General features: G+C 46.4%; 1 protein-coding gene across 2 annotated transcripts in view; it reads left to right on the top strand.

Annotated features, from left to right (window-relative positions):
* The window catches only part of ehbp1 (EH domain binding protein 1), a 256,601-nt gene that overhangs the window by 132,935 nt on the left and 99,404 nt on the right, over window positions 1-24,262 (top strand). For both annotated transcript variants that reach the window (XM_056292313.1, XM_056292312.1), the window contains exons 11-15: window positions 7,715-7,893; window positions 10,354-10,402; window positions 18,243-19,085; window positions 21,648-21,689; window positions 22,377-22,523. In XM_056292313.1, coding sequence (XP_056148288.1) covers window positions 7,715-7,893; window positions 10,354-10,402; window positions 18,243-19,085; window positions 21,648-21,689; window positions 22,377-22,523 — 1,260 coding nt within the window. The remainder of the gene's footprint in view (window positions 1-7,714; window positions 7,894-10,353; window positions 10,403-18,242; window positions 19,086-21,647; window positions 21,690-22,376; window positions 22,524-24,262) is intronic.

The raw sequence follows: 24,262 nt of genomic DNA, 5'->3' as shown, positions 1-24,262 counted from the left end.
TTTGGACTATAGACTGTAGGTTAGCTGCCAGCCAGTTGACAGGAAAGTAACCCTCAGGGTATACACAGCAAACTGCAATGCTCCAAAAATATTCTCACCAAGTGTATCTCTGTGTAGTTTCGGGGTGAACTCTGGCACACACACTCTTATTTCTCTCTCTCGCTCTCCTCTCTTCAGAGTACAGTACTGACTTTGCAGAGTTTCTACGTGAGCATGCACTTGTGACACACTCACACTCTCACTCACGCTTCTGTTAGGAAAGGACCCCCCCCCCCGCCCCATCCCCACCCCCCAATGATTACAAGGGTAATGTGATATTTCCTTTGTATGTTAATGTGTATTATTTTCCACGCTACATTCGTTCTCCTTTCCTGCTCCAGCCTTTTTGTCTCTGTCAGCCCCCTCCCCTCTCCTCCCCGCCACATTGTTCCATCCTCTCCACGTCTCCATTTACATAATTGAACTTTTGATTGGACTTCGCTTCATTCCCCACCCCTCACCCCCATCACTCCTCACAAATGTTTGAAATCCGAAGCATAATTTCATGGGTAAGATGAGGCAAGGCGATTCTGCTCTCTCTCTCTCTTTCTCTCTCTCTCTCTCTCTCTCTCTCTCTCTCTCTCTCTCTCTCTCTCTCTCTCTCTCTCTCTCTCTGTCTCGCTAGCTTGCTCGCCCCCCCCCCGTCTCTCTCTAACACACATACACATTCTCCATCTCTCTCTATCCCTTCCTCTCCCTCTCTAATTTGAAAACAGGACACAGAAAGCCCAGATTAAAGAAATGGCTCGTTTCGATTGAAGGTGCAATTAAATAACTGCGCAGGTTGGTTGTTGGAGCCCGACCAATCAGATGAGGGCTTTTCAGTAACGGGGAGGACAGGCCACTTAAGTGGCTCAACCTTATCCTCTTAAATGTTAACAGGTATTAACGTTTTTTCCAAGCGTGTGTTTACATCTTGGATAAGAGCAGAGAGTTGGCGTGTGTGCACACCGGTTATGCGTGTAGTTGTATGTGTTTTGCGTATATGTATATATACATGTGTATTTGTGCTTGTGTGCAGAGTTTGTGTGTATGTGCATTTCAGTGTAGTATCCAACCGTGTGTATATGTGTGCCGTACATTATCTGGCTGTTGAAGTGAGTGTACAAGTGCCAGGCTGTGTGTGTGTGTGTGTGTGTGTGTGTGTAGACTTTATTTTTTTCTTTCTTTCTTTTTTTTTTGCCGTAGGCTCCTTGAGCGGATTACAAGTTTTAAAGAGTATGCGATTCAACACCTCCTCAAATCTGACACTCTGACATCGCTTTGAAGGCATGAAAGTGAGATCGAAGAGACATGGAAGCTCTTTTCTCTCCACAGACTCGTGGGTTTATGTCATGGGGTTGAGGCCAGTTAAGTTTTCATTGAAGCGTAACACCCTAAAGTGAGAGACAAAGCCAGCACTTTAGCCGTTTGACTTCTATCTCTTTTACGACTCTGAAGGGCCAGTATTGTCTCTCAGTGGACAAGCGTGGCAGAGCGTAGGCTAGCAGGCTTATTTGTGTATAATTGCAGATTGACATTTTAATTTACAGATAGGTAACTGCACTTAATAATAGTAGAGTTCTGTGATATCAAAATAGTCATTGGGGGTTGGAGAGACTAACAACCCACCAATCAGCCCCCTGCTTTGAGACTGCGGCAATGGCATGCATTAGTTCACTCAGCTTTAGTGTCCTTGAGCAAGACAGAGGCTCCCTCCCAGCATTGTTATCCCGTGGTTGATTTCACACTTCCGCGACAACCTCAAAACATTCACATTACACCTCATCAGCTGCACTTGACAACAGTCGAGGTGTTGATGCACAGTAAGATGCACAAAGAGCACTGAAGTCTTTTCTTCCCTTCACATCATCAAAACTAATGAGGTTTGGGTTGTTGTAATCACATTGTCCTGCACAATAATCCCCCCCCCTCTTTTTTTCCCAGTTGTACTTGGCCAATTACCCTATTTTTCAAGCCATCCCAGTCGCTGCTCCACCCCCTCTGCCAATCCGGGGAGGGATACAGACTACCATAAGCCTCCTCCAATACATGTGGAGTCGCATCCGCTTCTTTTCACCTGACAGTGAGAAGTTTCGCCAGGGAGACGTAGCACGTGGGTGGATCACGCTATTCCCCCCAGTTGCCCCTCCCCCCCGAACAGGCCTCCCAACGCTAGTGCTGCGACCAGCACACATATCCACATCCTGCTTCCCACCCGCAGGCACGGCCAATTGTGACTGTAGGGATGCCCGACCAAGCCAGAGGTAACACTGAGATTCAAACCGGCGATCCCCGTGTTGTTGGTAGGCAACGGAATAGACCACTATGCTACCTGGACACCCCCTGCACAATAATTAAGCTTATCAATTTAGCCATCATGTTGCAATTGTAGAACAGCGTTTTTAATTGAATTTAAATGTGTCATTATCCTCACTACTGGTTGTGTGAAGAAGACATAATTCACCTGTTTTGCTGTCACTCACAGCAAGTTGCTCTGGGTGTTGTGTAAGTTATTTCGCAACACATTGTAATGAATATTTCCCACATATAGGACAGTAGATAGAGGTGCGATGGCCAATCTAAAGTGGGGGGAGGGCGTATTTTGACCGAGCTCTAAAACTGTTCTTCCCATAACAATTTTCCAATTTTCTCTATCATTGTTCATCATCCCAAAGTCCTATTATTTCAGATCCCAAATCATCCTCCTGCCCACCCCTCAAAATCCCACTATTGACACCGAAAATCCTTCCCCAAACGCCGATAGCTAACATGAACCTGGCTGCCTCCATTTCGAGGTTTCGCTCCTATCTTGTCATTCCAGCATTGTCGGGAGCTTAACGTTTTCTTCTCTCTTTCTTTCTTTCTCACTCTCACTCTCTCCCTCCCTCTTTCTCTAATTTTTTTTCCCTTCCACCTACCTCTCTTTCATATTTTTTTTTTCCTGCTGGATGTATGTTGTTGACACCAAGGCATCAGGAATAATGGAATCTCTTGTCGGTGTCTTGTATTTCTGGCCCAGGCTGTAAGGGGTCTGTATAATGGTTGGGGGGGGGGCTTGTGCCACTAATAGTAATGATGGTTGCCTTTTCATTTTTTTTAATACAGAATATTTGTGGGTTGAGGCGGCACTCTCTGCTAATCCTCCCCCAGAGCCCAGCCAGCTACATGGTTGTGTCAGTTTTACACACACGCACATGTACATGCACACAGAAAAATCATGCACCTGCACTCTCACGCACACGCAAACACACAGGCATGCACACACACATACAAACCATATTAACACATACAAAGAAAACATGCACTTCCACAAAATACATACATATACACAAACACCCACATATGTTATACCAACACACACATATCACATATCTGTGTGTGTGTGTGTGTGTGTGTGTGTGTGCGTGTGTGCGTGCGTGTGTGTGATGTACACACCTTGCTTCAGGCGAGACAGCAGACAGTTTGATAAGTAGGGGTTCATTTTTACTCCTTAGAAAAATTCCCCTCCTCCTGTGATTGTGTCGTAAAGAAACGTGACCCATTCCTGTAGAAGGAGATATGCCATTTGTTCAGTAGTAGACGGATATGAAGAAAAAATAAATAAATAAGAAGATGCATTTGTACACCTTTTTATCTTGGAAGAGAGTAATGGAGCAGCCAGTTGCTGGCAGAGGAAAATTACCTCAGTGTACAAGGTGCTGAGCAGAGGTCACCGCTCGTCACACCGCTGTTGTCTGAGGAAGACCACCAGCTCGAGTCCAAGTAATTTCTTCTTTCCTTTTCATTCATCATTGACATAGCCTTGACCTAGGTTTCATACATTCCCCACACCATGCCCATAAATATGCAGCTTGAGCTGAGAAGAATTCCCTGTCTTAGACTCTTTTTCTGTGTGTACCTCATTTTTTTGTTTTAGATGTTTAGATTGTATTAAACTTGAATCTCTCTCTCTCTCTCTCTCTCTCTCTCTCTCTCTCTCTCTCTCTCTCTCTCTCTCTCTCTCTCTCTCTGCCCGTTTGAATATTTTGATTGTGAGAAGAATACTTTTAACTGGCTTGGGTGTGTATCTTTATTTTCCACTGGCTAGCTAGTGTGTGTGTGTGTGTGTGTGTGTGTGTGTGTGTGCAGGCTATGGTGCAGGGTCTGCGGGGCTGGAGTGTGCTGTGTGTGTCTAATTGCTTTAATAGCACCTACTCCCTAATCCCAGGTAATTAGAGAGCTCAAATTAGACAGCTACTTTCAACCATCACTCGCAAAACCAGAAAGGAATGGCCCACGGGAAGACCGAAACACACACACACACACACACACACACACACACACTTCTATAAACGGTGGCAACAGCTGAAGATGGATCTTGAGAGACTAGCAGAGCTCAGTAGATTGGCAGTGATGTGTGGGGTTCGTTTAGGTACTGTGTGTGTGTGTGTGTGTGTGTGTGTCGCTATAATTTTGATGATCAACCCTTGACACTCCACCTTTCCTGTGAGGATAAACTTGGTTTGACGTTTTGGCCGATCCTAGCCCCTTTACAGATCTATTTAGGGTAGAGTTTAGGGTTAGGGTTAGAACTGGGATTAGGTTAAGGTTAGGCTAAGGCTTTAAGTTAGACATGTAGTTCTGATTGTTAAGGTTAGGAGAGGGAATAGGGAATGAATGTAGTCAGTGAGCGGTCCTCACAACTACAGAAGAACCTGTGTGTGTGTGTGTGTGTGTGTGTGTGTGTGTGTGTGTGTGTGTGTGTGTGTGTGTGTGTGTGTGTGTGTGTGTGAAAGAGAAAATAAAACAATTAAGTTCTTAAATGTATCTATTAGCTCCTTTACTGATCTCTTTGCTGAAGCAGTACCACTTTTATTTTCTTGTTTAATTTCTCTAGATTGGAAAAATTATTTGAAATATATTCATTTAGACTAAAATATGTTTCATTGAGAACCTTCATTTTCGAAGTTTTTTGAACACTTGCCCGAAAATAACGGCGACAATTTTTTCAGATGTACCTCATTGACTTTCAGGTTTATCTCTTCTTCTTTTTTTCATCCATTTTTTTTCCCCTTCCATTTGTCTGAGCAATGCGCAGGCATTGTCGAAGCCGCCTAAGACGTGTCTGGAGAAGCTGCGGGGAAAGGTTAAGGCCCTCTTTTAAAGATGAGCCGGAAATGTCAAGTGTCCGCCCCTCCGGCTCCCACCACCTTCTCCCTGTAATGCCGTGAGGGCTAACATGACTCCACACAAACACACACACACACACACACACACACACACACACACACACACACACACACACACACACACACACACACACACACACACACACACACACACACACACAGAGTGACGCAAAGGTTATGAATCGCTATTAGAGATGGCCTCTTGTTTCTTTCATCTGATTTTGCCCCTGTGGCTTTTGAACAAGCTTCAGGCTCGTCTTTACATGTTCAGCTGCAGCAGCAGACGTACACAAGGCCCATCACATGCAGCTGAGTGGATACCTGCCCCTCACTGCCCAATTAACATCATATAGTCATTAAGGATTTTTATCTTTTAAGTCTGTAAAAAGCACCAAACGCCACATAGGCAGACACTATTGTCATCAGTAATTGGCCAAAATGACCACATAGATATAGACAGATTAGCATCACATAACTGCATGGTTTTGATGAGCATCTGCTAATAGGTAATGCAGTGTTACGCAGTGACCCGCCTTTTCGTGACATGATGCCATGATATGTCACACACTCTTCGTATTTCCAAAAAGGGCAGTCGAACAATTCACCTCTTCCTACTTACATCCCGGCAGAGCCCCCTCATGATGTCGTCTGGCTAATTCCAGATGTTCATTTATTCATCACGCCCATGAAACTCTCTGGATCTGTAGTAACAGAATGGCAGCAAGTTGGCACTCCCGAGGTCTCGTCTCCTTAGAGCCCTCTCCGCTCTCGCTCTTGTGCAGTAGCAGATAGTGGCCAAGAGAGGGGGTTGTTTGGCCACTGCAGGTTCGGTCAGGCCCCCATTATACCCAGCCTCTCTCCCATCAAAGCCTCCCCTGTGAGAGATGGAGAACTGGGTTGACTCGTTACAGCTGTCAGTATGAACTCACGCTGCTGTAGCCAGGGTTTATGGGATATCTTTATCTTGAAATGCTTTTCAGTGAAGGTTTTGACAAGGTTTCACTCTAACATTTAATCTTGCACTTTAAATGGTTTAAATGAATATGAAAGTTTCTGAAAGAAAAAAAACAAAGCGATTTACATGATGCTAAATACAATTAAAATACCACTTGAGAAAGGTGCAGTCCCTTTCTGCCATATTGGTGTTTGAATATATTTTTTAGATATTGCCATTAAATTGTAGATATATATTTTATTAGTCCGGTAAATGGGATTATTTCCAGAATAATTGTAATATATTACTGGATTTTTACACTTTTCTTTGTCTTTAAACTATGAAATTCACTGGCTTATATTGAATGAAAAACAATTTCAATAACATTATTGTTAATTTTGGCTCTCCTCGCCAAACACTAATGTGATCACAGAGAGAATTAGCCCATATCTGTGTGTCCATAACCAGATTAGGCAATAGCAGAAGGAATAATCAGAATAGCGTTGGTTCCACTGGCCGTCGGAGGAAGACCAGTGTCTCTGCACCACCAAGGATTTGTGGGATTTGGAGTCTGGGCAATTTGAACCTCCCATTGGTCAAAGCCCTCGACCCAGATAAGACTTCAAAGGCGAAGCGAATTAATAAGATGTTTACATTATCCACGGCCATACTCTGCTTTGAATATGACCCTTCATTAGGGGGGGGTGCATGTGTGTGTGTGTACATGTGTGCGTGCATGTGTGTGTGCGTGTTTTCTAGAGACCCACGGTGTTTCAATTTGCTGAAACATACTGGGAAGCTAACTGGATAGATGGAATAAACTAAGCTAAGCATATTATACTCATAATAAAAAGATGAATGGTTGAAACCAAAAGTTGACCAAGCCAGAAGACCCCCTTCCTGTCTCTTCTTTCACAAACACATTGGTTCTGCCAAGTTTAGTATAATTGTCTTCGGCTCTCCATACACATATCATATGTCACATTGTGCGATAAAGAAAAAGGTCCCCCCTTGTCAAACTGTGTAAGTTGGAAGCAAGACTACTATCATATAGTACGATTGGTTGGATGACAAGGCTACAGCCTTCATCAGCTGACAGCAAGCCAGCCACGCCTATAGCATCTGGCACACTACGCAGTCACTGTCCAAATGTCCACTGATTGAAATGCTATGTGGGAGCCTATGATTCCATGGATTAACAGTCTGTTGGCTGTACTTAACCCTGGCCAACCGTCATTCACAATGAACAATTTGCCTTCAACTTGAACAGTTTGTCTGGGATGGCCCCAAGACAGCCAGATGTGGGTGCCTTTAAGGAACTTTTCTTTCCTCAATTTAATGTATTATAAAATCTTAAATGCGCATTTTCTGACTTCATTTGAAGGGGATTAGCTTGAAATAATGGAGCATCTCGGCAAAATTGATGCCTTAAATGATTAATTTCAATACAACATTGATCATTTTGAGGGTCTTTGTAGCAAAATGTCAAGTTTTGCTCCAAAATTAATAATAATTTAAAAAAAAAAAAGCACAAAGTTTGAACTCAAGACAAAAAACAAAACAAAACTTCTCTCTCTTTCTCTCCCTCCAGCCCAGCCCCATTCCCAGTCCAGTCCTGGGAGGAAAGCCCAATGCCAGCCAGTCTCTATTGGCCTGGTGCAGGGAGGTGACAAAGAACTACCGTGGGGTGAAGATCACCAACTTCACCACGTCTTGGAGGAATGGCCTGGCCTTCTGCGCTCTGCTGCACCACTTTAGGCCAGACAGCATGTAAGAGACAGACAGACAGACAGACATAAACTGCTTTTCTGTTATGCACATTAGTGCACACAACCACACAAAGGAGCACATGCACATCAATGAGCACACGTGTATAAATCAGGAATCAGGAACAATTTATTTGTCATTTCATCGTATGTGCTAGTACGTACACAAAAGAAATGAAATTCCGGTTCCCCCAGCTCACAGCAGTGCAACACAAAAGACAAAAACACATCCAAAAACAACACCACCAAAAACATAAATCACACATTAATATGCAAATGTATAGCTCGCTGAGAACACTGAAACTCAAAAATCTTAATTGGAAGATTTAGGTTTACAAGTTTATTCTGCAGTCAGTTTTTTATCATTTTGATTAACAGAATTTGAACTAGAGTGTGGACGGGCTGTTTTGTTGCAGGGGCTTCAGTATTTTTGAAGACGATTTGAAAGAATAAAGACTTTATTGTTTTGCTTTAAATTAGGGTAGTTTGCTTAAAAATGTTGATAGTTGATGTTGTATTTTTGGTACTTGGTGATATGTCCTACGTCCTGTAAGATACACATCTGTAATATACACTGATGAGCCAAAACGTTATGACCACTCAGAGGTGAACCAAATAATGTTGATCATCTCCAAACGGGCACATGTCAAGGTGTGGGTAGATTAGATGGTAAGCTAACAGTCAGTTCTCGTAGTTAACGTGTTGGATGCAGGAGAAATGGGCAGGAGTAAAGACCTGAGTGACTTTGACAAGGACCAAATTGTTAAGGCCAGATGACTGGGTCAGAGCATCTCTGAAACAGCATGACTTGTGGGGTGCTCCCAGTCAGTAGTGGTGAGTGCCTACTGACAGTGGTCTGAGGAGAGACAACCCACAAACCGGTGACAGTGTGTTGGGCGCCCAAGGCTCATCAATATGTGAGGGCAATGAAGGCTATCCGGTCTGGTCTGTCCACCATCGAAAGCAGCTACAATGGGTGCATGATTGTCAGAACTGGACCTTGGAGCAGTGGAAGAAGGTCGCCTGGTCAGCTGAGTCCCATTTTCTTTTAAATCACATGGATGGCCGTGTACATGTGTGCTGTTTACCTGGGGAAGTGATGGTACCAGGATGCCCTATGAGAAGACAGTGGAGGGAGTGTGATGCTGTGGGCAATGTTCTCCAGGGAAACCCTGGGTCCGGCCATTCATGTAGCTCTCAATTTGAAATGTGCAACCTATATCATTGAACACCAGGTACACCCCTTCATGGCAATGGTATTCCCTGATGGCAGCGCCCTCTATCAGCAGGATAATGCGCCCTGCCATACTGCACACGTTGTTCAGGAATGGTTTGAGGAACATGATGAACAACGTGTGCAAGGTGTTGCCCTGACCTCCAAATTCTCCAGATATCACACCGATCGAGCATCTGTGGGATGTGCAGGACCAACAAGTCTCACAACTTACAGAGCTTGAAGGATCTGCTGCTAATGTTTTGGTGCCAGATACCACAGGACACTTTCAGGGGTCTTGTAGAGTCTATACTTTGGCAGCATGTGCATGCGTTTTGGCGGCACACAGAGCACCAACAGCATATTAGGTGTTCATAATGTTTTGGCTCATCACTGTAAATGTGTGTGTGTGTGTGTGTGTGTGTGTGTGTGTGTGTGTGTGTGTGTGTGTGTGTGTGTGTGTGTGTGTGTGTGTTGAGGTGCCTTGATGTACCTCTGTGGTTGGTAGATAAATTTTGCTTCTGTTTATCCTTCTGCTCACATGTACTCATGCACTTCACCGTACTTCTTTAATGCATCTTTTTCCACCTGCATTTTCACCGTTCCTTTCCCGGTGTATTCTACAGAGAATGTGCCAGTGCTCACAAACACCTAAAATGTACATACATTTTGATCATTCGTGTGTGTGTGTCTGTGTGTGTGTCTGTGTGTGTGTGTGTGTCTGTGTGTGCGTACACACGCATGAGAGCGAGAGAGAGAAAGTTGTGATTATTAGTGATCCAATGTGTGCCTATATTTGTTTGTAATTTTGTGTGTGTGTGTGTGTGTGTATGTGTATGCGTGTATGTGCATAGATAGTGGGTTTTTTAACCCTCGAGAATGTACATAAAAAACCCACGGGTCCACCAAGAGTGTAGACAGATAACTCATCAAAAACCTTTTCTCTTTGTGTGTGGTCGCACATATGCAAGTATGTCCATGTGTGTGTTTGTGTGTGTGTGTGTGTGTGTGTGTGTGTGTGTGTGTGCGTGCGTGTGTGCGCGCGCGCGCTTGTGTTTTTCTCCATATTTTCCACTCTATTAGTTCTGTTGATTGCGTTGCTATGAAATTGCATGTTACAGTTCTAATACCATTACACGTGGAGCATATTTAAACGCACCTCTTCCTCTCCTATCTCTCTCTCACCCCCCCTCTCTCTCCAATCACCCCACATCCCCACACCTACCCCACCACACCCTTCTGTTCTTTCAGAGACTACAAGTCGCTCAATCCTCAGGATATTAAAGAAAACAACAAAAAGGTAGGAGTCTGGGCACCAGTGGGCCTTCCCCCCTTCAAATGACACTACTCAGCAGCCTCCCCTCCACACTGCCATTTGGGCTTATTTAGAGATCTACCATTAATCCCTGGACATGGGGGGGATACACACACACACACACACACACACACACACACACACAAGCAAGTACTTTTACATGCACACAGGCAGGCCTGTGGTGCCTCACACATACCTGTGTGTTATTGCCACAGTGTTCTAACTGTGGTCCGCTGAAGATGTTCCCCCTGCTGTGTGTGTGTGTGTGTGTGTGTGTGTGTGTGTGTGTGTGTGTGTGTGTGTGTGTGTGTGTGTGTGTGTGTGCGCGCGCGTGCATGTGGATCGTGAGTGAGTCACCTGGCGGAGGTGAGATGGTATCTTAATTCAGCAGCCTGCTGAGAGCTTAGTAAACAGCCTCTGCTCTGAAAGTGTGAACGTGTGCGTATGCATGTGCGGGGTCTTTTAAAAACATGTTTTCCCGAGTCCTAATTCTGTTTTTGTAAATGTGTGTGTGTGTGTGTGTGTTTCTCTTACTGGATCATAATGTTGTTGTGTGCTTCATAAAGTCTAATTTTCATATTTACCTTTTAAAACTGAGTGTACTTATGTGTGGGTGAGTTGATTAACGCAAGTTTGTGGTTTGATGGACTAGTCTGGCCCAGTTTTCACCCAAAACAGAGATTTAGTAGCTCTCCTTCCTCGGTTTCATGGACCCCATCTTTCTCTTCTCCATCTCGTTTCCTTTTTCTCTGCTGCTCTTTTGTCAAACCCACCCCGTAGTACATTGCAAATACTGTATACATTGCATGCACTCACGCAGCGACTGACATTTATTCCATTTCCTTCAGTTACTGTAAACACACACACACCTGTCCCCTCTTCGGCCCCAAGGGCTACACAGAATGATATGCGTGGGTCTCCTGCAGCCTGGTTTCCTCCTCTCATACACACTCTGGCTCAGAGATAACCTCTGCTGGCCCTGTTAGGCATGAATGCTACCCTGTTGACAATAACCACAGTAGAGAGAAGGAGAGAGCGAGAGACCCAATCCCATATCTGTTAACTGCCCTCCACCCCCACCCCCAGGGGCTCGAATAGCCCTGAAGAAATTGGCTAGATATAACTAATATGGGGAATATGCCCTTGACGTTGATAGCTGGTGAATAGCTACAGCGCTGTAGCCACGGCACCGTGTCCAGCTCTGGGAAGATCTGTAGCAGCCAGTGGTGTACATTTGGTCCAACCAAACTGTCCCCTTTGCACTACAGAGAGAGAGAGAGAGAGCGAGAGAGAGAGAGTTCTGTATCACCTAGTTACCTCCACAAATGTGTATCGACCCCCTCAAGGTACAGTATCTTTGGAGATATTGGCTTGACATAAGCAACACAGGGAAATGCCTTTCCTAGGTTGATGGCTGGTAAAAATAAATTGTCAAATTTTTGATAAGATCTGTATCTTTACACGATGTACATGAGGTCCCATTGGCCCTAAAGTCATCTCTTTTAATATACAGCAAAACCCTGTATGCTGTTGTGATGCACCAATGAAACCTATACAAATCAAATCTCTGCACATGAACTGGTCCTCCTGATTTGGGGGAGCCTGGTCTGATGCGTCCAGTGGGCCCAAGGACCACAGCCCTGCCCAGAGCTGTGCCCGAAGAGGAAACACCGAGGGCAGTCTGGCAGGACGCGGAAGCGGGGCATGCTAAGCTAACTGCTAGCCCCTGCAGACAGGCAGTTCTGATAACACCAAGGGCGATCTGGCGGCGGTCTTGCCTGGCGTTGACTGTGTTTTTGGTGTCGTCGTGTGGAGTGTGGGTATATGTGTCGAGAGTGTCTGGCTGGGAGAGCTGGCATTGGATTGGCTGGGGGAGCCTGGTCTGATGCGTCCAGTGGGCCCAAGGACCACAGCCCTGCCCAGAGCTGTGCCCGAAGAGGAAACACCGAGGGCAGTCTGGCAGGACGCGGAAGCGGGGCATGCTAAGCTAACTGCTAGCCCCTGCAGACAGGCAGTTCTGATAACACCAAGGGCGATCTGGCGGCGGTCTTGCCTGGCGTTGACTGTGTTTTTGGTGTCGTCGTGTGGAGTGTGGGTATATGTGTCGAGAGTGTCTGGCTGGGAGAGCTGGCATTGGATTGGCTGGGAGAGCCTGGTCTGATGCGTCCAGTGGGCCCAAGGACCACACCCCTCCCCGGAGCTGCGCCCGAAGAGGAAACACTGAGGGCAGTCTGGCAGGACGCGGAAGCGGGGCATGCTAAGCTAACTGCTAGCCCCTGCAGACAGGCAGTTCTGATAACACCAAGGGCGATCTGGCGGCGGTCTCGCCTGGCGTTGACTGTGTTTTTGGTGTCGTCGTGTGGAGTGTGGGTATATGTTTCGAGAGTGTCTGGCTGGGAGAGCTGGCATTGGATTGGCTGGGGGAGCCTGGTCTGATGCGTCCAGTGGGCCCAAGGACCACACCCCTCCCCGGAGCTGCGCCCGAAGAGGAAACACCGAGGGCAGTCTGGCAGGACGCGGAAGCGGGGCATGCTAAGCTAACTGCTGCCCATGCAGACAGGCAGTTCTGATAACACCAAGGGCGGTCTGGCGGCGGTCTCGCCTGGCGTTGACTGTGTTTTTGGTGTCGTCGTGTGGAGTGTGGGTAGATGTGTCGAGAGTGTCTGGCTGGGAGAGCCTGGTCTGAAGCGTCCAATGGGCCCAAGGACCACGGCCCTGCCCAGAGCTGCGCCCGAAGAGGAAACACCGAGGGCAGTCTGGCAGGACGCGGAAGCGGGGCAGACTAAGCTAACTGCTATCCCATGTTGACTGGCAGTTCCGTCAGTCATCCTGGCTGGCGTTCGCTCTCTTGGACAGTGAGTTTTTTTTTTTGGTACGTTGGATATATGTGTTTTTGGAGTTTTTGGAGTTTAGATATATGTGTTCTTGTAGTGTGGATATGTTTTTGCCTTTTTGTTGCACTGCTGTGGGCTGGGGGCATACATGAAATGAAATGACATATAAATGTTCCTCATTCCTGATTCCTGAGTTGTGTTGAGGGCTCAGAGGAAGCATGTAGATGCGTTTACCATGGCGCCCTGAAGCATTTGATTTAGAGGCAGATGTCTGCAATACTGCCTGACTCAAAAAAAGAGAGCCCTCATTTCTGCCACAGGTGAAGATGATGTTGTGTCTGGGATGAAACCTTAAGAGAGGGAGGGGGGGGAAGAGGGAGAAGATCGATTCCTAGCCAGAGATCCTATTCAATTGTGAGAAACATGGAAAATGCAAAAAAAAAAACAAAAAAAAAATTTTTTTGGACTAGTTGGTTTCTACTGGTGAGAGTATGAATATAAAGGATGTATTACCAGTGAAAGGAAAGTATGATGAGTGTAGTGATTATTTTGAAGGTTCAGTCTTTTTCAGTAGTCACAGATGTTACAGGGGACAAAGGCCTTTGTTCTCGGATATTTTGTAAAAAAACTAAATATTTCAGATGTTTTGTATTAGATTTCCCCCATTTCCTCAGAAAATCCCAACCGATCATCTCAGGACAGTGGGACTGAAAATGTTAGAACAAATTAGACCAGTGAGAAAGATAAGAATTTCCAAGGTGCTCATGTAATTCTTGGTACTGTAGTCATGTGTGGTCAGTACTTTTACCCATTACATTTCACACAGTTCTTTAAAGGTGCAGAGTGTGAATGTAGTGGGTCGTCCATGTTTAATCGGGTAGAAGAGTCAACGATGTTTCCACAATCTGGAGAGTCTTAAAAAAAAAAAAAGAAGCCTAGAAATTGAATGTGTAGGAACTATAGCTATCTCTGGCTTTTGTGTCCGGCTGATAGACGTGCCCCTCTCCTCCCCTCTCGGTCTGTCTGCGGAGAATGATTGCAATAAGCTCAGACTGCGCTGAATTATGACAGATAAGGACAATCAATATTGGGGGCGGAGGGGAGAAGGAGGCCGGTGAATATGTAGGAGGTTCACAGCCTTTTAAAAGATCCCTTATCAATGAATACGTTTATGTTTGGGTGCTCGCACATGCGCGCAGATGCAGACGCACTCACACCGCTCCGTGGGTTTGTCTGTGTGTGTCTGCTCATGCACACGCACCCACTTCTTTCACACATTTGCATGGCGGGAACACTTGGGTTTGGATTGTGTGTCCTGCTTGTGTGTGCGTGTGCATGTGCGTGTGTGTGTGTGTGTGTGTGTGTGTGTAATGAGGGCAAGGAGAAGCCATTTCACATGCTATCTGATAGATCACTGCACTGGACGAAAACGCCACTAGCATAACCGTCAAGGGGGTGGGGGAGTTGCAGGAGATTGACAGCCATCCATGGCTGTCAATCACTAAAAGGGCGGGGCAAAGGCAGAGCGCAGGAGCCTGGGGCAATAAACCTAAAGCTTTGTCTGTAGTACAAGCAGTATTTGACAAGCAACTCTTTGTACATGTGCGTACATATGTATGTATGTATGTATGTATGTATGTATGTATGTATGTATGTATGTATGTATGTATATGTGTGTGTATGTGTGTGTATGTGTGTGTATGTGTATATATATATAAATGCAAATATGGCAATAGACCAACTGTCCCAGCAAAAAACAACTAATTGTTACTGATAGTCAGTAACTAGTTTAAATATGATGGCTTTGACTACCATGTTAGTTATCACCTCAGTCCAAACAAATAACATTGGCCTTTCCTCCTAACTAGATGGTAACTGCAAGAGGACATCCAACAGGACTGAAGGACCTTGAAACCAAGTCCTGACAAAAGAACCACCTCATTCATCTTCTCTCTCTCTCTCTCTCTCTCTCTCTCTCTCTCTCTCTCTCTCTCTCTCTCTCTCTCTCTCTCTCTCTCTCTCTCTCTCTCTCTCTCTCTCTCACCTGCTCTCTCACCTTCCCCCTCTCTCTCTCTCGCTCTCACCCCCCCTCCCTCTCTCTTGCTCTTTCTCGCCCTCCCTCTCTCTCTCACCCTCCCTCCCTCTCTCTCGCTCTTTCTCGCCCGCCCTCTCTCTCTCTCTCTCTCTTGCCCTCCCTTTCTCTCTCTCTCACCCTCCCTCTCTCTCTCTCTCTCTTGCCCTCCCTTTCTCTCTCTCTCACCCTCTCTCCCCCTCCCTCTCTCTCTGACCCTCCCTCTCTCACCCTCCCCCCCTCTCTCTTGCCCTCCCTCGCTCTCTCTCTCTCACTCTCTTGCCCGCTCTCTTGCCCTCCCTCTCCCCCTCTCTCTCTCTCTTGGCCTCCCTCCCACCTGCACCATTCTCCTTTCTCCCTTTCATTCTTTCATTCTTCCGTGCTTTCGTGCAGCCCCTATTGAGCGGTGAACTTGTCGTTCTCTTTCACAGCCTTCTGCAGGCGGGAGGGGAACAATGTCGGCACACTTAGCTGCCCTGAATACGTGTTAGAAACCCAATCAGTCCCTCTTATTCCGCCCATTCTTTCTTTTTTCAGTCTCTCTCTCCGCCGGGGGAAAGAGAGAAGAAGGGGAGGAAGGGAAACTTAAACAGGCAACATGCAAACTCCTCTTGTTCTTTTCTTCCTTTTTTTTTCAATGCAATTTCCTTCATGTCCTGCCTATATTGAAAACATGTGCAACATTGCACGCACACATTAACACACACACATACACGCCTCTGGTCCACACATCTCCATGCATAATACACACTGTCTCACACACTTGCAAGCACTTGCTCTCATGCAATCTTGCATGCTTGATGTATATTCACGCACAAATACACACAATCTCTATCATACACACACCTTGTGTCTTTCACCATCTCACACATCCTATATACACTCACTCTGATGCAAACCTTGTCTCTCTTCGACACGCAGAAACACTTTCTATACTCTTGCAAATGTGAAATACATGCATTCTCATAACACACACACACACACACACACACATACACAGACACACTCAGAAGCTGAAAATAAATACTTTGTTTCTCTGTCCCTTGCATGCACACACATACAAGCTCTCACAAACTTGTGCTCACACGCACACACTTAATTTCCCATTGAGACTACTGATATTGCTTTGCCCATACCACACTAGTCAGAGGCAAGGCACTAAGGGGTTGAGAATAACCCGTCCCCCAACCCCAACAAAAGATGCCACGATTAATTGTACATTGATAAATGTCTCAATTGATCAGGTCAGCCCATAATTTCCACTGACTCCGACCCCCCCCCCCATTGTAAATTAGCAGGTATTTTTGATCCAAGTATTCATTCCTACACCAACTGGAAGAAGGCTCCCTCTCTGTTCCCACCTAAGCACTTGAGCAGGACACTAAGAGCTGCAGTGAAACGGCTGAGGGTCAGCCTTTCAACAATTCAGCTGTGACAGATGCAAAGCCGGAGCACTGAAGAGCACACGTTCCTCATAAGCACGTTCCTCACAAATACAAGGGTTAAAAATTAGGAAGGAGACTGTGTGTGTGTGTGTGTGTGTGTGTGTGTGTGTGTGTGTGTGTGTGTGTGTGTGTGTGTGTGTGTGTGTGTGTGTGAGAAAGAGGGTGATAGACTGTGTTAGACGGAAGTAGGGAAGGGGTAGTAAAGAGCCAAATGCTCCACAAATCCCCCAGCACGATAAATGAAGGTTGAAAAATGGTGAGGAGGCAAGAAACTCGGAAAGAGGAAAAGAAGACGGGAAGAGGAAGAGAGAGAGGGGGAGAGAGATTGATAGGCTGGGGAGATCTGCGGAGGCAGTGAAACAAACGAAGGGGGCAACAGGTTGGAATTAGATCAACGCTATCAAGCAGGCCAGATACAAGCTGTGATACATGAGAGATGGATGGGTGCGGGTGCAGGGAAGTGTGTTTGTATGTGTGTGTGTGTTCTTAATCTATTTATTTACCTGTCATTGGCTGTGATAATGGTTTTCATCCTCTCTCTCGCTCTCGCGCTCTCTCTCTCTCTCTCTCTCTCTCTCTCTCTCTCTCTCTCTCTCTCTCTCTCTCTCTCTCTCTCTCTCTCTCTCTCTCTCTCTCTCTCTCTCTCTCTCTCTCTCTTTCTGTCTCCCCTAACCGTCTCTGTCTGTCTCTGTCTGAGTCTATCGGGTGATGGGGGATTGGGTTTTGTGTGCGTCGGTTGATAATCACACCTGTATTTTCTCAACAGACTCTAATCAGACCAATTACACGCGTGACGGAGAGCGTGGGCAGGTTGATGCAGGGGTGCGATAAGGGGACACACACACCCACACACACACACACACTCTCTCTCTCTCTCTCTCTCTCTCTCTTTGGGATTAAGCGCTCTGTCTTGAGGTATCTGCAATTCTTATCGGGGACATCCATCCCTGACATGACCTGTCAGCAGCCATGGTGTTGGTGCAACACATGCACACACATATGCACACACACACACACACACACACACACTCATGTTTACATGCAGTATGCCATCCAAAGTAATTGCCCCTCGGCAAAGGATCTAACCTATACGTTGTAGAAAATCTGACTATTGCCCCCCGCCCCCTCTTCCTCACCTTGTGGTTCCTCTCATCGCTTGCTCTAATATCACATGTTCTTCAAAACACAGCAGTAAGCTTTTTCTTCCCTAATTTTTTAAAAACCCTGTCTTTTTAAGGGAGGGAGCTAGTGTATTGACCCTCTACCGTGTCCATCCCCATGACTCATTTAACACACATGCACATATCTAGACATATGCAGCCACTTCACTGGGCCCTGACATACTGCCCTCTAATTTTAGGTAAAAAAAAAAAGGGGGCTACATAAAGATTGATTGGTTCATGTGAAAAGGTTTTATATATATTGACCAGTCGAGAATTTTCTAATTTTTTATTTTACTTCAATTTTTCCAACAGGCATATGATGGTTTCGCCAGCCTGGGGATCTCCCGTCTCCTGGAGCCGTCGGACATGGTGTTGCTGGCCATCCCTGATAAACTGACAGTCATGACCTACCTTTACCAGATTCGGGCCCACTTCTCTGGTGAGGAGCTCAACGTAGTGCAGATTGAGGCCAACAGTAGCCGCAGCACCTACAAGGTGGGCGACTTTGAGACTGACACCAACGCATCCATCGGTCAGGACAAGTTCTACGCTGAGCTCAATGACGTACCACACCACCAGGCCCACGCCCAGCCCACCACACTGGCCGTCAATCTTGGCGACCGGACTCAAGCCTTGGAGAGGGAGGGGCCAGAGGTGGAACAGAAGACAGACATAGGAGGAGTTCCACCTAACTTGCCCCTGGCAGAGGCTGAGCCTCCTGCTTCACCATCTCCAGCACCTGTCCCTTACCCCCGCACAGCACCGCTCACCTCAGAAACAGACTCCACCCCCAGACCTGCCCCAAGGTCCCAGGCCACACCTCCAGCCTCTGAGGACAGGGGGAAGCTTTCCAAAGCCAATACATTAGACCTGAGTGAGCTGCCACAGAGGGCAGAAACAGAGGTGGAGAAGGGGAGACAGCAGAGGGAGGTGGTGGTGGAGGGCATTGAGGAGGTGGGAGGTACAGAACCAGGATCTCCCACTAGGAGAGCGGCCCCTTCGTCCTCCCCGCCCCACCAAAAGTTGGGCTTTTCTTATAATAGGGACGCTGACCTAATCAAGAAGAAAAGGGCCGGCCTTCGCCACACTGAGTCTGACCCTGCCTCCAACACCAGCCCCCCACCACTCAACCACACGGACATGCCCCCCAAGCAGGTAAACGCCCCAACAGGTGATGCCTATCTAGTAAAGACACACATACAGGATACATCATTATTTGAAGGCTTAATTTCAAGAAGAGCACAAACTTCAGCAGACCTCTGACAATTTCCTAGTTTTTCAAACTGCTTTTAAATAGAAAATGCAGCCATTATTTCATTATTGTGTGTAGCTAAGATTCAGACTCTCAGTTAAAGCAGTGGTTCTCAATCCCATCCTCAGGTTGCCGCGATACTGCTGGTTTTCTCTCCTCCCAGGCAGTTAGTTACAGACCTCTGTGTTGAGTAGAAGGCTTGAATCACTGACAAAACAGGCGAATGTAATGAACTACCTGGCAGAATAGAAAACCATCAGCACTGGGGGTCTCTGAGGACCTGATTGAGAACCATTGAGTTAAAAGTGTTGACTATTTTTGTCAAAATATATTTTGCACTACCAACTATTAGGCATTAACTTTTGCTGTGGATCATTTCTGGAGGGTAGGTGAATATTCTTTTCAAATACAGGGACAAATAATTTTGTGGAAAAAAACTGAAGCGCTTCTCAGCTGATTGAATTAAATTAATTAAAAAAAACAACCCTAAGACAAGCCCATGCATGGGCGGCACGGTGGCGCAGCGGTTAGCGCGGTTGCCTCACAGCAAGAAGGTCCTGAGTTCGAGCCCCGGGGTAGTCCAACCTTGGGGATCGTCCTGGTTTGTCTTCTGTGTGGCGTTTGCATGTTCTCCCCGTGTCTGTGTGGGTTTCCTCCGGGTGCTCCGGTTTCCTCCCACAGTCCAAAGACATGCAGGTCAGGTGAATCGGCCGCACTAAATTGTCCCTAGGTGTGAATGTTTGTGTCGACCCTGTGATGGCCTGGTGGCCTGTCCAGGGTGTCTCCCTGCCTGCCGCCCAATGACTGCTGGGATAGGCTGCAGCATCCCCGCGACCCTGGGAGCAGGATAAGCGGTTTGGATAATGGATGGATGGATGGAAGCCCATGCATTGTGTACAAACACTTATATAAGGAAACAGGTTCACTGTGCAGAGTTATCCAGAGAGACATGACAAGTAGCACTGGGTGAGAGGGATGTCCAACTATCACTACATTCATATTCATCACTTCATATATAATAATGTAAAATGCGTTCCTCGTCCAACCTTTGGATCCGTCTTGACAGCAACGTTTAGGACAGACGATTCGATTCTGAGACCCTGTGCCTGAATGTACCTGCCTGGCTCTTAAATGGCTTCTTCCACATATTTTATTTCACATTTTTGTTTTATTTTATATTTTTTTCATGATTGAAGTATCCATGTCCACATCTGTTGTGAGACAAGAGGAAGAGGTGCACTGTAATTCCCTCCCGGCGGTAACGAGTAAGTGGCAAGTAGTGACATCATCAGTGCCATTTTTTTTCTTTTTTTACCGAAATGACCATACAGCAATCCCTCATCCCTCATTAGATTTTGTCGTCAGTCCACCTGTCCCAGACACGGCGAGTCTGGGGCCTTTTAACATGTGGCGACCGTAGGAAAAAACGTCCGAGAAACATCCCTAACCGCCGCACTCCCCCCCGCCCCCCGTCCTCTCCTTTGACATTTCATTATATTTTTCATTATATTTCTCATCCCTACAGTTGATGGCAGTTGGTGCCGTGACCGCTCAGGCGTGGAGACGCCTTGCGCAGAACACACCTCATCTCCTCTCGCACAGACACATGCACGCATGCACACGCGCACAAACACTCGCAAGGTAAACACTTGTCTGTCTGCGTGTGCGAGTTTAACCCCCAGATTACCAGCCCCTGTTTACAAGCCAAAAGGTCAGGGAAGGGGTCGCCACAGTCATGACACCCCATTTTGATGTGCTGTTATCTAGTTAGCGGGATGTTGCCTTGCCGGGCTCCCGGGCCAGATGTGAGTTGTCAAAGAATAAACATTTTGTGATGTTCCAAACAGCCGGGCTGCAGCATACCGCTCTGGAAGCTAAATGTAAGCTCACAACCATGTTTTCCCAGCCTTGTGCCCCCTTATAATACAGCCAGGATTACCTTGCAGATAAGATGCTAAGCTCGCTATATGTGTGTATATGTGCGAGCCTGCACAACCAGTGTGTGTGTCTGTGTGTGTGTGTGTATGTATGTATGTATGTATGTAGCTGTCCTCTGAGAGCTGTCTTGCCCTCCTAAATCACAGCACCCAGTACAGTGCGTGCCACAGGGGAGCTACCTTCCCCATAATGCAACAGGGGAGTGTAGGGAAGAATATGTTGCTGAATAAAGTTGCGTGTGTGTGTGTGTGTGTGTATGCGTTAGATCTTACTGCTTGTTGCTGCTATCTCTTAATTAGATTACACTCACAAATTCTGCAAAATTCAACAGGCTCAGCATTGTTTTAAAACAAATGAAGCATGTCGGGATATTTTCAATATCCACAGCCTTCATTGGTTCAAAGCAAATACTCAAAATTTGCTACCTGTGTTTGGTCAACTAAAAGAAATGTGCTGTAATATTTACATTATTTTTATGTTCTCTCTCTCTCTCTCTCTCTCTCTCTCTCTCTCTCTCTCTCATTAAGGAGCCTGCTCCTGTCCCTGTATCAAGTCCCCCCACTGAAAAGGTGAGTGAACTGGTAGATGTTGGACTTGTGAGAAAGTAAAAACTCTACCTAGCGAATATGTTTTATTGAACAAGCCCTCCTCCACGTCAAACCGTTTCATCCGTTTGTTTATAGGAGGGAGTTTCCTTGTGAGCGTGAGACTTAAAACTTTCTATCGCCAATAAACCTGCAAGCAAAGGAGTTTTTGATGTGCAAAGGACTCCTTATCTATTAATGTATTTCACTGAAAATGAGCTGAGTTCAGCTCTGATTGCCTCCGTCATTATCTTTGCAAACTCACCCTGTTTCCTGTGACCTCCACCCTCCCATGTGTGTCCCTCTCTCCCCTCCTGTCTCTCTCCCTCTCTCTCTCTTCCCTGCTCTTTTGTTTTTTCCCTCCTTTCCTCTATCTTACTGTTCTTCTTTCCCCATGTATCTCCTTTACTCTTTATTCTCACGGTTTTTCTCTATTCGCCTTTTTCCGCTTTATCGCTTTCCCTGCTTTTTCTCTCCATCTCCATTTTCCTGTGTCTCTATGTGTCCCATCCTCTTCACTCTGTTGCACTCTGTTTCTATCTGTCTGTCTCTGTCTGTCTGTCTGTCTGTCTGTCTGTCTGTCTGTCTGTCTGTCTGTCTGTCTGTCTGTCTCTCTGTCTCTCTGTCTCTCTGTCTCTCTGTCTCTCTTCCCTCTCTCTCTCGGTCTTGCAGAAGGCACAGTCTCGTCAGGAGGAGCTGAAGGAGAGAGCCAGACTTCTTCTGGAGCAAGCACGCAGGGATGCTGCCCTCAAGGCCGGCAACAAGAATGCCCCCAATCCCGCCCTCAGTGCACCCACCAGGGTCACAAATGTCACTGATGTAAGTCACTCTGTCTGTATGTGTGTTTGTGTCTGCGTTTGTGTTTGCCTGGTGTGTGCATACACATACACTTTATGTAACTTTTTTGAAACACGTTCTGTCCAAGGCAGATTTTCATGCCCTTGAAAACTGTGTCCCACTTCATATTCTTATAGCAGTGTGTATTCTCACATGGGAACTACCTAATATTGCTGGCCTTTGGTGGCTGTGTGCCTTGCTAAAGGGCATCCTGTTTGTAGTTGTTGGAGGATGGGGAGCACATTACCCATTCAGGTTCCTCAACCAACATTCTTCTGGACTGGGGTTCGAAACTATTGACTTTGACGGCTCAAGTCCGCTGCTTATCTGTGTGCTGCGTGTTAGGGCTTTCAGCAGGCTGACTTCTCCGTTTCTTCCTCTTTTCTCCCTGTGCCAGTGAGCGATGTTGAAGACCCACTTAGTTAGAGGGCACACATATTAGGGTGACCACACATCCATCCCACATGCATATGACAACTCGTGTCGCTAACAAGAGTCCCTCGCTCTTCTTCACTACAGCAAGTGTAATACAGGATGAGAAGCTGTCCAGAGTGGCTGCCTCCAGACTCAATTCTCTGCTGCATGGTCCTCTGGCAGGCTACTTTGCTGAACATTTTGTGAAAACGCATTTAAGATGCCTGCTCAGAAATGCCTTTATTGATTGACTTTGCCTCAGGCACTGTTGGGACAGCCGAACGTCAGAGGCCTGAAGGTGTCAGGGTCTGGGTGAATGGAAAAGACCAAAATGTCAAGATGCTCCTTCTCTCTCCTTCCCCTTCTCCCTATAAACTTTTGGGTCCTCTTTCTTTTTCATTTATTCTCTCTCTTTGCTCAGCTTCATTTTTTTTTTACTTCTGTGGCGAGGTCCTGACCGAACCTCACTCGTTTTCCTTTAACACTGAGTAATTGTCTCACACACACACACACACACACACACACACACACTCACACACCTGTCAACCCGAGTCCATTGATGGTAAAAGAGGGGGAGACTCGCCATACCGCGGAAAACCAGACAAGAGTAAAATTCACTGCTCTGAAACAAGCACGCTCCACTGAACACAATATTCCATCAGGGTTTTGTGTGTGTGTGTGTGCGTGTGTGTGTCGGTTGGGGGGGGGGGGCATTGCCAGGCCCCAAGTCACCCTGGGAAAGCAGCATGGTCAAATCCTCAGTGACATCTCCAAATGTTTCGGGGAAAGGGAGGAATAGGAGGTAAGAGGGGGAAAAAAACAGTGGCATGGCGTCTTGAGAGAGTTGTGACGACAAGGGATTTGAGGCCAAAATGAAATGAATACCTTTTGGTAATGAAATATCTAAAAGGCGGCAGCCATGCGCCTTCTGAGTTCGCTGTCTGAATCCTAAAAGAGCAAGATGCCCTTGAATGAAATGGTTTTTAAAATTCGCCTCTTTGTGCGCGTGTGTGTGTGTGTGTGTGTGAGAGAGAGAGAGAGAGAGAGTGTGTGTGTGCGTGCATGTGTATGTATTTGTGAGCTTGTGCATATACAGGTTTGTGTGCTGGTTGTGTTTGCAGAAATTGGGTGTTGCTCTTTGTGTGTGTGTTTGTGTGTGTGTGTGTGTGTCAGTATATGTATGCCCGCATGTGTGTGTAGGCCTCAGGAATAACCATTTCGGAGTAATCTGAAGAAAGTAAACGAGGGTCTTCCAAGTACTGGTGGCATTGAAAGCCTTCAGAAGGCGCAAAGCAAATCAAGAGTTT

Source organism: Lampris incognitus, chromosome 13 (genome assembly GCF_029633865.1).
Source record: "Lampris incognitus isolate fLamInc1 chromosome 13, fLamInc1.hap2, whole genome shotgun sequence".
Classification (NCBI taxonomy): Eukaryota; Metazoa; Chordata; class Actinopteri; order Lampriformes; family Lampridae; genus Lampris; species Lampris incognitus.
This window is presented reverse-complemented; position numbering and strand designations above follow the sequence as displayed.